Source organism: Lates calcarifer, linkage group LG16_LG22 (genome assembly GCF_001640805.2).
Source record: "Lates calcarifer isolate ASB-BC8 linkage group LG16_LG22, TLL_Latcal_v3, whole genome shotgun sequence".
NCBI classification, from domain to species: Eukaryota; Metazoa; Chordata; class Actinopteri; family Centropomidae; genus Lates; species Lates calcarifer.
This window is the reverse complement of record NC_066848.1, coordinates 1,707,447-1,720,765: the sequence shown is the minus strand read 5'-3', so window position 1 is coordinate 1,720,765 and position 13,319 is coordinate 1,707,447. Positions and strand designations below refer to the sequence as shown.

At 42.1% G+C, this 13,319-nt stretch overlaps 1 protein-coding gene across 1 annotated transcript; it reads right to left on the bottom strand.

Annotated features, from left to right (window-relative positions):
- Positions 1 to 34: 34 nt before the first annotated feature.
- tm9sf3 (transmembrane 9 superfamily member 3) lies at positions 35 to 12,657 on the bottom strand. The gene is made up of 15 exons (XM_018681017.2): positions 12,466 to 12,657; positions 11,284 to 11,479; positions 11,053 to 11,175; positions 9,267 to 9,427; positions 9,095 to 9,172; positions 8,657 to 8,788; positions 7,980 to 8,146; positions 6,986 to 7,080; positions 6,751 to 6,881; positions 5,770 to 5,909; positions 4,589 to 4,657; positions 4,353 to 4,499; positions 3,523 to 3,606; positions 3,327 to 3,403; positions 35 to 1,759 (listed from the first exon to the last, which is right to left on the bottom strand). Exons 1-15 carry the CDS (start codon positions 12,556 to 12,558, stop codon positions 1,692 to 1,694), a joined length of 1,761 nt encoding a protein of 586 aa, XP_018536533.1. The 5' UTR covers positions 12,559 to 12,657; the 3' UTR covers positions 35 to 1,691.
- Positions 12,658 to 13,319: the final 662 nt, after the last annotated feature.

The following is a 13,319-nucleotide window of genomic DNA, read 5'->3' as shown; positions in this document are numbered from 1 at the left end:
TCTACCCTCAAAAGTCCAAACCACACTTAATAACCCCTGTACATAAACATGTTTATTTTCTCTTTTTACAGCAAGTTAATATGCAGGTTCAAAATGTCCAATCAGACATTGGTACACAACATGAGGTGCCAAAATTAACTTCAGTGGGGGAGAACTGGAAGTTAGAAAAAAAATAGAAGGCATTGCCACTTCTCATACAAGTAGGGTACGTACTGTATTTACACAAAATGGAAAAAAGCATTTGAAACACTCGGCAGCACTGTGTGTGGTTATGAAAACATCTAGTTTTAAGTGTACATAAACTTCACTTTGTACAGTATGTTTTGTGGAAACAAAGCAACTGCCTGATTCCTCCTGACATTCACAGATGATGTTTCAGGTTCGGCAACAGAAAGAACGTGAAGGGAAAATGGCTTACCAGAAGATGTAGAGCCTGTTTTTTTATTTTAAAGCTTTAAATAATATATGAAATCAAAAATAAGAATAATAAGAGTGTCCGTAAGGAGGATTACCGGTCATCAAAATGTACCTTTTTTACATTTTGATGACTGAGAAGATGCTCACAATCAATCAAAAAAGAAGAACATGACAGCGCTGACTGAAGTGAAAATTTGACGATCAGATGGTTTGGTGAAAACTTCATGCAATTTCAGGCAAGATGTAACAGCGCCACCAGCCCCACCCCAAGCACCAAACAAACAAACAAAAAAAAAAACAAAATATACCTTTTTTTGTTTTTAACTGAATGATTCATTTAAAAAAAACACCCTGTAGTAAATCTGTACAACGAAAATACATTTGGGATCTACATCTAAAGGTACATTATTAAGGTTATATACACTCCCCCTCCCCCCGCCCCCCATCCATATATTATCTTTACAAGTAGACTTCATTCAAACCCAAACATTAAGAAAACAAAGACTAAACGGGGAAAATGGGATCACATCAAACATCCATTTAAAAATCAGGTCTGTCTTACTTACTGTACCTCAACCGCTGATGAGTCCGTCTGCTCTCGTCCGTACAGTAAAACTACAGCAGGACTAAAATCATCGACTGGATGGATTGCTACTGTAACAGGGAATTAAGAATCGTCAAAATGGGGGAATGATTCTCAAGTGACGACAGCTTTTTTTTTTTTTTCATTTCGCAGTGGAAGTAGATCTGAAACAAACTACTGTACTGTTTAGTAACGATATTTTATGAGCGACTTCAAGAATACAAAATAGAAATCAAGTCAGAACGCGGGCACAAACCCAACTCTCCAATATTCTGACACAATAGAACAAAGGCTTTCAATACACTTAGGCCTCTTCACTGAAGAGAGCTACACTATTCCATCGATAAACATTTATGTTCTCTGGTCTCAGGTGGGACTGGGTTGGAAAAGAGAAGCCATGTCAGCCTTAACATTCGCCTCAACATTTCTCCTTGAAAGCAACAACTGATTAAAAAAACAAAAACAAACAGAACCTTGTGTGTTTGATAATCTCTCCTCCTCCCGCAGATTTGCTCTCGTTCACTTTGTGAGTTGCGGCGTGGAAATTCATTCAGAAAATGGAGAAAAAACTACATTGTACAAAGTGAGATTCTCACAATCTCTTTGCAAGAAAGAAAAGTAATAAAGAATGACTTGTGCCCGCCGTCGTAGGCAAATCTGTTAATATCCCTGTTTTTACTGCTTCGCCTCTTTAGTCAATTTTCACATTTGTGTAGATCTTCCTCACGAAGGCACTTGTTCCCATGTATCCGACGGCACCTGGAAGACAAATGGGCTCAGTTGAGTTTCTGTTAAATCCATCACAGGACAAACTGATTACGAGGTGAGAGAATTCACTGGAGGCGAAGCACAGATTAACCGTTCAGACATCCAACAGACCCTGAAGGCAGCGTGGAGCACCTGCTGCAGATTAGAGAAAGCTCCACAAAAGGTGCTTTAAGGTGCAGGTGACAGCGTCGGTCTGTCATTCTTTAAGGTGAGGAATGAGGTTAGCTCGCAGCTAAGGAAAAGCTGAAGAACCGATGTGGAAAAGACAGTTTGCTGCATCCACCAGGTTTTTCAAATTCAGAATTTGCATCCAGGACCTATGTACAGGCAGACTGCTGCACTCCACACGAGGGAAAACACTGATTTGAAGAGGTGGAGCAGGTCGCCCTCTGAACCCTGAATAGAGAGCTGCAGGACTGATCCTAAAACCAGGAAGTAAATTAACATGTTAGCATGTTAGCTCTTCCTGTTCTCTCGTCCCAGAGTCAGTGTGTTTCTGGTTAAATGTCTGAAATAAGGTCTGTGGTTTTAACACAAGCTCAAGACATTTTCAGGTTTTATTCTCGGACATAAAATGGGTCAGTAAATCCCCCACTCCTGATGTCTGAAGCTTTTACGTGTCTTAAAAAAGGCGGTTGCTAACGAGTGTCTAAATGAGACTACAGAGGTTGTCGGGGACGTTAACATGAAAACCCATCTACTCACCAGTCCACCTTTACAGCCTCGTTGTGTTTCTACTCACGCTCTTTCAAACTCTCACTAACTTTCTAAGAAGAAAGGCTTTTGTAGAAGAGCTCAGAGCTAAATGAAATGACCAGTTTCAGTGGTGCAGGCAGGAATTTTATGGGCAAATATTCCATCATCACCTTTAAGCATACTGTAATTAAAGTGATCTGAGAGTGAACTAGACTCCTGAACCTCCTCTTGGCTCAGTTTCCAGACTTTAAAGAATCTAGTCCATGACAGGAGACTTTGGCTAAACATTTTTATAGAAGAGGACTTGAAGCTCTGCAGTTTGAAATTGTGTTTTGGTTCTTTTAGGTGAGAGTTTTCCTCCTGAATGACTGAGCTACACATGGAGTTCACTAATGCACACGTCATTATGAACAGGAGGCTGTCCTCAGGTCTGTGTGAAGAACAGGCAAATTATAGATGCAAATTCTAAATACAAAAAAACTGCTGGATGCAGCAAATGTGCAAACGTGCCACTGAAGAATCGATGTGAACGAACAAGTGGTTCACGCATGAAGCTTTCTGTCTTTTTCCGCATCCATTCGTCAGCTTTAGGTGACGTTAAGAAGACTTTTCCTCATGCACAAAACCATTTACAGCAACTTTCTGCAGTTCGGTGAATCTGATGTGGAACGAACATCGAACGAATATCTTTCACATTATTTTGTCACTAAAACATCTTAACTGACGAGATGATGTTGCAGTAAACTCCTGTCTCTAAATCTAAACTTTTTAAAGGTGACTTCAGCAGCTAAAACTTCTCAGAGAACGTTTCTTAAGTTCAGGACAGTCGTACAGTATTTAATCAAAAAGATCCGGGACTCACCACACATGATTCCTAGAGCAGTGCTGAAAACAGCCATGTAACCAAAGTAGAAGGACGTCTGGAACAGCCCGTACATCCTGAAATACATCAGCAGGAAACAGCAGGTAAGCAAAGGCTTTGGCTTTTGATTCTATGACTTTTGAAATGATTGAGACTATTTCATGTGTTCATGTGGTTAAAAAGGACTAAAACTCACTTAGTTTTGAAGAAATAGTAGTAAAAGGAGTACATGTAAACATAAACGGCGGTGGATGCAGCAGAGAGGAAGCTTGTCCATTGCCTGGAAAACAGGGAAAAAACATTTAAGGGTCAATTTTTCATTCATCGTTGACAGTTTCATCAGAAATTCTTCTCTCAGCTAAAATAATCTACACACATTTTCATGCACAAATCTTTAAAAAGTTGGTGTGATGATAGTGTATTCAAGGATCGTAGTATTGCTTAAGAACAGTGTAGTCAGACACTGAACAGCTGCTGCAGTGAAATCCAATGAGGCTGCTGTCAACGTCAATGTACGTCCACTGAAGTGCTTGTTTTTCTACTGACGGGCTCAGATTGTTCTTTTAAGTGTCTGACAGCATTATAGATAGAATTCCTACAGAGGCAGAGTTTTTATTAAACTTCTTGTTTAACCAGAAACAGCACTTTGTATCAGTACCAGACTCCATTGACAAAAACACAGATTTTAACGAGCAGAACACAGGAGCTGCTGGAATACCACTGCCTCCATCTGTTAGTTTGTTAACTAAGTGGTTGAAGAAGTATTCAGATACTTTACTATACTGAAGTTAAACTACCACACAACAACACAAACAAACTAACAGATGGAGGCAGTGCTATTCCAGCAGCTCCTGTGTTCTGCTTGGTAAAATTGCTGTTTTTGTCAATGGAGTCTGGCAGAGATAAAATGTCTGTTTCTTTTTAAATAAAAAGGTCTATCCTGTCTATAATGTCAGACACTTATAATAACAATGTCTGTCTTTATCAATCAGAGTCGTCCTTTAAATTCACGGCCGATACACTCACCATCTGTAATCCTCAGCGTTGAGCAGGAAGTACGTGCAGACGATGGTGACGCACACGGTCACGATGCAGAGGATAACCAGGACCAGCATCATGAAGCCGTACACGTAGTAGATTTTATAGGCCCAAAAGGACGTGAAGATGAAGTACCTGAGGAATGAGGACAGTGAACGCGTCACAGAGGCTGCAAAGATCAGCTAACAATGCACAAATCCACCAGTATCACTGCACAGACTTACATCTCAATGAAAATGGAGCCAAATGGGAGGATTCCTCCGAGGCAGACGATGACGGCCGGCTCCATGAACCTGAACGAACACAAGATTCAGCATCAGTACGACTGTATACCTTCAAGTGTTTAGGTCAGACCCCTCCCTCCCTGCAGGGCGGGGATGTGACTTATTGTGTTTACAAGAAAGAAAAAAGAAAAGGTAGACAGAGGCTGGAAATTCAAGCAAACTCTGACAGTGGCTTCGAGTTACAGCTACCTTTTCCTGCTGGCAGACGGCCACACTGCTTGGCACAGGGTTGTAAATGTTAATACACTCACAGCTTATTGCTTTGCTATTTTTCATTACTCAAAGAGTTTGTGCAGACAGCAAAACCATTTCCTGACATCTAACACTTGAGCTCAGGCCCCGACAACACTTTGGACTCATTCCACGATTTAAGAACAACTCCCTCACTGCCCGCTGATCAGTCATTACACCTCACTCTGCAACAATGAAAACAACCTAAGCCAAAAAGTTTGACTGCACACTGGAAAATAATTACTTTCGCACAGCAATTTAGTTTTTCGAGCTGCGGCGGTCGCATCTCCAACAGGACCTCAAACTGTCCCACAAAAGGTTTGACTTTCAAAATGATCACACATCAAATCAAAAACAGCTACAGCAGAAACAACAGGTGTTAAAAACCGTCTGACAGCAGGAGAGACACTCCCCAGTGTGGTTGATTTTATAACTGAGCTATGACCAAGACACCAACTTTACATCTGCAGTGTTTCCGCTGTATAGATTCTGTGGAAATTATTGCTGCTGCTGCTGCTGCAATGTCAGGGACTCCGCAGAGGGCTTTTAATTTGAAACAACGGCTACAGGAAGTGGAGAGTGGTGACACCTAACTGAGGCAAAAGGGAGAGAGAAAGAGGTAGATTTACATAATATTACGTTACAACTACTATCACTCAAGCCTATAAAAATCCCACAAATAAACTGATTATTTGCTTTTTTCTGTTTCCTTTTAAACTGAAAATCTTTGTTTTTTGTAGGATATGTGTCTATGAGCGATATCATCTTTCTTTTACAGGGTGAATGACTCAACTCTCCAACTTCCCCCAGTGTCACACCGAGGCAAATTCCTTCAAAATATAACGTCCTCAGGGACTGAATTGACCCCGTTTGCGTTGGACCACACCTACCATTTCTTCTCGGGGATGGGTCGCGGCACGGCGTTCACTCGGCAGGGGAAGTTTGGCTGGCCCGACAGATTCCTCCCCAGGATTGTTCCCACGAGGTTTAGCGGCAGAATGACAAAGAAGCAGATACAGCAAACAGCAACCTGTAGAAAAAAAACAAACATTATTAATATTTAGTCGGGTGGCCTGTGTTTACAGCCAACATCCAGGGTGTTGTCAGATCCTCCCATCATTCATCTCCACTGTCCTTTAACTGTGTCCCAGGATTTATTTTTTTTTTTCAGCTTAAAGACATTTAATAAACTGCTCAAACTGCCCTGAGAGGTGCTGGATCTCAACTCGCCAAATTAACAGAATAACATATGCAGACAGAGTCGTGTTTTTATCAGATGACCTTCAAAGTTTGGCCAGAACAAATTAAAACCGCCCCACATCTGTTAAAATAGCATGTTTGGCTAACAGAGTTGGACTATGGCGTCTTCATGGTATGATTTCAAAATGCTTTCTTGACATTCCTGATTGTGCAGTTAGGCGCAAACAACTCTTGAGTGTTGTGTCGAGCCAACAAACAGCTGTTTGTAATTAGGAGCGATTTCAGAGTCAGTCAGGACGTTGTTGAGAAAGTTTATGTGAGTGCAGCAGAAAGAATCTGTGCTTGAACAACTTTGGAAAGTTAAATGCAGGAATAAACTTTGCACTGACAGATGAAGTGAAAAACATTGATCATCTCGTTACAGTATAATGTTCTGCTGGGAAACCTAGAGTCCTGGCATTTCCTGGCATTCATCTGGGTGTTACTTTGACACGTACCACCCACCTAAACATCGGCACAGACCGAGCACACCCCCACAGAATGAGATTAATTTTAACGACTTGTGACTATTCTCATCAGCTTCATCCACATAAACTGGCAGTGGTTGACTCAGAGGATGCTGTTCATAACTCTGCGGGTTTTTTTTATTGTTGTTGCTGTGTCAGACTCACCATGGTGCCAAATGGGATGGCTCTGGAGGCGTGGTAGTAGATGGCGATGAAGTTGATGAAGAAGGCCGTCCCGCACACCATGGCTGGGATCATGAAGGCCCCGATGAACATCTGTTTGATCCATCTTCTGCCTGCGATATCAGAACAAATCAAACGTGTGCGATGTGAGAAATGAAGCCCACATCCAGGAAAACAGTCAGAGAGAATATGATGCATGGACATTTTTTTTTATTACCTCCTTGTTTTGCATACAAACTTCCCCCAAAGTAGCCATTGACGGGGGAGGTTGCAGCATACACAAAAATGGCTGTGCTCAGCATGGATCCTCTCCTGCAGAGAAAAAAAACCACCATGAGTCAAAACAACTACGACCTCAGTTTCAAATTAAAAATGTGTTTTCCTCCGACTCGCGTCTAATTTTATGTTTCTAAAGCAGGGGACACATGACAAGATAATCCTTCCTCCCGATCATGTCGGCAAAGATCTGATTATCTGATGTAAAAATGATCTTATCAGATTCTCCTGTGGTGTGAGGTGTGTTCAGAGTGGTTTTACCCTCCCTGATAAATATTAAACACGTTCAATAACTGTTAGTGTGTGGTGTGTATCAGAACAAAACTGTGAAATCTGTCGTTACTTGTCGTCGTGTGTGCTCTCTCACAATCGCTTCAGACAACCCACAGAAAAACACATTCACTGGACTTTTCAACGTCAATTTACACAACACAACTGCTGTGTCTAAAATCAGATACTTTAATATGACGGAATATCTGCCGACTGCTTTGCTTGCATGACTTAAAAAAAAAAAAAAAAAAAGTTTTCCTCCTTCCTCAGCCGCCATTTTCACACGTTTGAAAAAACATTGGTGGTCCCTGCCTCTTTGCTACGCAGCCAAGATGGCGACTGTTGAGTGTGAGAAATGTCCATCATTCCACACTCAACTTTTTGACCATTTTAACTCACCATCCTGGTGCTGTTAGTGCACTGTATGTTTCCATATTCGCCAGTTTAAAGGCACTGATGCTCTCAAAACAGCAAGTGTGAGTAAGGAAGTAAGGAAACGGAGACACAGCAAATCACTTGTTTCCCAGTGTTTCATAAAGTTATGGTTTGACAGCTTCTTTTATTTCTTATGCATTACATATTTGTTTTTCAGCTAAACGCTCTGCTCTTAAGCAACACAATAATTCAGGGGATAAAACATCTGACCCCACCCGTCATTTACTCACTCTGTGTACAGATCCTCAACCATAGCGACGATGATGACGATGAGGGAGACAGAGAAGATCTGGCAGCCGGAGCCGATGAGAGAAGAGAAGATCAGCGGGTGGCTCGACGGCCGAAACACGTCGCCGTGGACCTGCTTCCACCCGTATTCATCTCCCAGGTCTCTGTCCTGTTGGTTCACAGGGACAGAGGGAGGGACAAAGATCAACCAAGAGACAAAACTCAAAGAAAACAAAAACTCGATCTAGTTAGTTTTGGTTTCACCACAGAACTTTGCCTGACGTACCGACTTCCTGTCGTCATCACCTGCATGTGCCGAGTCCTCCTATATTCAATACTGATTGGTTTATAGACGGCGTGTTGTCAGTTCAGCTTTAAAAACCTTTAATCTCTCCTCGCATTAAGAATTTCATTGAGGAATAAAAACACACTCTCCTTGTTTTAGTCGCCTATTTTCTGCCACAGGTGTTTTAGCTTAAAAAAATAACAATGAATCTATAATTGATCGTTAATTTTCCTGATGATTGGGCAAGGAAATTTCTTCAAATACCCATCCCTGATCCACACTACAAAAGAACCAAACCGTGGTTCAGTTTGATCCAGATCGAGAAAGAAACCTTAGTTACAATTCTGCGTTCTCCAAATAACAGGGGGAACTGCCGAGTCAATTAAAACTTACCATGTCATCCATTTCCTCCTCTTTGCTGTATCTGGCGTAATCCTTTCTTAGTGTTCTCATCAGAATCATGGACACCAGACCCACCAGGAAAATGACCATCATGAAGGAGTTAAAGATGGAGAACCAGTGAATCTGCAACAACAAAGGAAAAGAAAACAAATAATTAGTACGAGTCAGGACAGGAAACACATCGTTTTCTTCTACTCAGCTGCTTAAATTCAGTTAAACTTCCTCTTACAACTGGATTCCTGCCACGATGACGAACGATTAAAGAATCAGACGAAAGTTACCAGAGTTACATCAGTTACATCACACCGACCACGGGACAAGGCTCGACTCGTACCCTCTCTGAAAGGTCATACTGATGTGTGCCGCAACACGCCAGCGGCGTTTTCTCAGCTGCCATGACAAAAACCAGTCGTCTATTATTCTACTCACCCTGTGCTGGAAGAAGGATGGGTCGAGGTATTTGTCGAATCTGTCCTCAAACTTCACATCTGACTTCTTCCACTTCACCTGTGACAGGAAAAGATGTGTTTAGACTCACAGAGACCTGTATTTAAAATGTAAAATGAGCGTTAACTCATAAAATAAATCACTCAGTACTCACAGAGTAAGACATTGGGATTTTAGTGTTTGGCACGAGTTTGACTTTCCCCTCGCTGGTCAGATTGACATCAACAATCCTGTTGCCGTTGAAGCCGATCTCCAGTTTCTTGTACGTCCACAGGTAATGATCATCTCCGTTTTCATCAGCCTCACCAACAATACCTTTAAAAAAAATAAAATAATTGACACGCACTGAATTAGAGATCATGTGGACAGGTGTAAACACAGGCCCTTCAGTTACAGCCGATAAATAATCAGGACGTGCAAATGCCAAATAAAGGTCACCTGCTGCGCCGCTTGTTAACTTTCTAACAGCATCATCTGTATTCATCTGTCCATATTCAGTGTAAAGGCTTCAGCTGTTGTCAGAGTTTGTCCCTGCTGGCCACCGTACACAATCTCTACACTCTGAGCAACTTAGTTTGCTCCCAGCTGGCTGCCCGTTATTCTCAGTCTTTAATAAACCTGCTAATTTATCCATCTCTCTCTCTCCTCAATACATCGTTACTTCACAAAGTTAAATGTCAATACAGGATTGAATGTTGTTCTCTTGAGGCGGCAGGTGACATACACTCAGCTGGCAGTTTATTAGGTACACCTAGCAGGTCTAACACAACAGTCCTGCAATAAATCCTCCTTTATGAAGGTAATAATTATTTCAGAAAGGTAAGGTCATTTAGGGGCTGTAGTTTACAGTGTCATAAGGTGTTTCTATTATTTTGTCCAGCCTATTTTTATCAGTGAGGGCAGGCTAAATAATGGAAACAGGTCTTATAATCAGATATAGGTCAACAGAACCACAGGCTACCTCCTCCAAAAGTGTCGTATATTCATATATTATTCTTAGGTAATGTTTCTTTGTAATTTACCAACCTCAGGCAGGTGAGATAAAATCTAATTTAAGATGCAGTGTGATTAACCAGAGACCTGCTGCTACTGAGCTGCTGGTTTTTCTGTGAATATCCCCCCAAATAAACGAGTCATTGTCTGGCTCAGTTGAACCCGGACACAAGGTCAAAGTCCACATTCGTTTATTGTCATTAAAGCATCAGCGTGAGACGTATCAGAAGGAGAGTTGCCTGAGTAAATGCCAGAGCCCCACCCACAGTTATGTTTGAGCAACTGTAGGAGCGGCACCATTATACAAACTGTTACCACGTATATGAGAGATCACAATGACAGCTTGTTAAGAGCGGTAGCCTTAAGAAGACTGTAATGACAGTGACTCATTAACATCCTTCTTAATGTGGAACCACTTTCAAACATGATGTAAATGCAACAATACTGTAACTTGTAAGGGGGTTTGATAAGTTTGCAAAGAGCAGAGATAAGTGCAAGAAGTTTATTTTATTTCAGGGTGGTTTCTCTGCAGCGTATAACTGAATATATAGAACATCTATAATCTAATAATGAACAGATGAGATGACAGAAACTGAAGATGGATGCTCATCAACCACAGCTCTACATTGTCCAACTAACTGAACAAAAAAACAAAAACAGGCTGAATTGTTTGATTCCCACACACGCACTGACTTGAGTGCCTTTCAGCAAGGCCATCTCATACACGATATAGTGTATTGTTACACCCCTGATCGGATGAATGAATAGGAACTGGTTTAACTCCTCCAACATTAAGATAAACAGAGACAAGATACCAGGTCCACCACAAACCAGTTGGAGTTAGCTAGTTCCTAATAAGTAACTACAAACAGATGGAGCCAGGAAATAATCACAACACAGACATGTCAGTTATTTTACTAAAAAGGAAATGAAGCATCATCTCTTACCCCAGATGGGCAGGTCGTCTATGTACATTTGGTACCAGTAGTGATTCTTTATGGCGTAGACAAAGGCGTCCTTTTTGGCTTTGTCCAGGTCGATTTCACAGTATGTCGTCTGCATGACCTCGTCTGCGTGGATCAAACACAGACACGTCATCTTTCAGGTGACAGACATTCAGAGACCATCTGTTTATTTGTGCTCAACAGGTGAGAGTCGGTGCAACAGCAGCAAAATACCTTTGAACTTTATGTCCAGGCCACTGAACTCCAGCTCCACTCCCTGCAAAGCCTCTCCGAGTGTTTCATGGTAATGACTGATGGTCTTCTTGGAGCCCGCGCAAAAGGGCAAAGAGAAGTACTTGTATGTCTCCTGTCGGTTGTGGTAAGGCCCCACTGTGTTCATCCATAAAACTACCTCCTCCTTATCTGTGTACTGCAGAAGGGAAGACAAAAAGACTCTTATTGTGAAATCCAGGAATGCTACACCAGTTCTGCTTGTCCTGCTGGACGAGAAAATGCTTTGACTTGTAAATTACTTATTCACACTCTCATTAGTGACAACACAGCTACAGCAGCACTTGATTTAGACACTGGACTTTAAAGTAATAGGAGGAGGGATATTGCATTCAAATTTATGCAAATATATCACGATATAACAGTCTTTTTATCACCAAAGTCCCTGTGATGTCTCTGTTATCACTGCGTCAGTGTAAGTCAGGAGAAAGTGCTGTATGTTAGCTCAAGGAGAAGAAGAAGTTAACTCCGATGCTATCAAGTTATCAGTTTCAGCTAATTTAGCAGCTTTAACACACAAGGACTGTGCTGAAAACATAATGCACCACAGGTTATTAACTTGTTAACCAGGTGTAACTAGTCTCTGACAAAGCCGAAAAAGACCGAGGAAACACGGAGAGGCCCTGACGTTTAACCGGTGTTTTCGGGCATATTGTAACGTTAGCTAATAAAACAACCATCGCAGATACGATAGCGGGGAAACCGCAGATTTCCTTAAGGTTAACGTGCTCGTTATGCAACCTGTTTTGTTGTAGTTAAACAACTAACTAACCCTAACGAGCCTAACTTCAGCTCAGCTTCCGCCGGTGCTCAGGGGAAGCTTGAGAAGACCAGTGTGGGAGACGTGCTAACAAGCTAGCAGGGAAACGTTAGCCGTGAGCACTTAGGGCCGATAAGTGGTGACAAGTTAGCTAGCTAAATGAGTACCTATGTGTTCGCGAGCTCGCCAAGTAATCGATAAATAACCCGGCAGGCCAAAGCCTCGCGCCGTGTCATGTCTGTAATTCAGTTTTCTCGTGTGCAGCTAGCCGTCGCAGCTACAGCTAGCTGGTTACACAGAGCACAAACGTCCATTATTTTCAAGGCTCCCCCTTTTTTCAATCGGCCTCTCAAAGGCTGTCTTACCGTGTGTTCGTGTTCATCTGCGTCGACAGGTAATAAAGAGCCTAATATAGCGAGAAACGCCGCCGCTGCCACCTTCCACCTGGACGATCCCATTATTTTCGGAGAAAGTATGCAGAAAGATTGGGGATGTTAGCTTTGCAGGGCTATCCCACCTTCTTCCTGGTTGTATGACAGAGGCAATTTTTAGGGATGCTCTCGTACGCATATGGCGTAAGCGCTTCGCGAGCGCTCACCGCACGCGAAGCGGATTGGCTGGATCGAGTCACGTGGCTCCGAGCGTCCAATGAGCGCCGAGAGCGACGGATAAAACGGTGAATAAAGAAACTGTGTCGGCGCATCGACCGCAACCTTCAGCCACGTCATCCGACTGCCAAGACTGGAGCTTCACCTCAGCACCGACGGAGCTGCTGCATGAAACTCGATCCCCGCGCACCACAAACAGGTCTATTCACCGTCTGATGAGGCCTCCGAGGTGGAAGGAAGTTGCCTGAACAATATCTCAGTTTTCACGCATTGACACGTGTAATTTAAAGCACTCACCACAACCTCCACCTTTCATTTTCTATCAGGGATTGTATTGTCATGTCATGCTCCCCTGAGGATCATAATGTTTATAACTTACACCACAGGTTAATAACTTCCATTTAAAAGGACAAATAATAGATGGGTATTTAGGGGACACATATCTCTCCTGTTGTTACCTATGAAAGCCTCAGTTTGTAAGTTATAGTTTTCTTAATAAAAATATTGCATTGTCTCAGTTTAATTTTTCTTTTAAGATATCCCTCTACAAAAAAGTAAAGTAAAAGTGACTGAAGCTCGTCTTTAAAAGGAGACTCACTGATCCTGAGCTT

What these genes read in the sequence shown, in the direction of transcription:
- tm9sf3 (XM_018681017.2), bottom strand. Translation starts at nt 12,558, where the DNA reads ATGGGATCGTCCAGGTGGAAGGTGGCAGCGGCGGCGTTTCTCGCTATA. An exon ending in AAATCCCAATGTCTTACTCT is followed by an intron (nt 9,173 to 9,266) that starts GTGAGTACTGAG and finishes TTCCTGTCACAG; the next exon opens with GTGAAGTGGAAGAAGTCAGA. An exon ending in GGCTCCATTTTCATTGAGAT is followed by an intron (nt 4,500 to 4,588) that starts GTAAGTCTGTGC and finishes CTCATTCCTCAG; the next exon opens with GTACTTCATCTTCACGTCCT.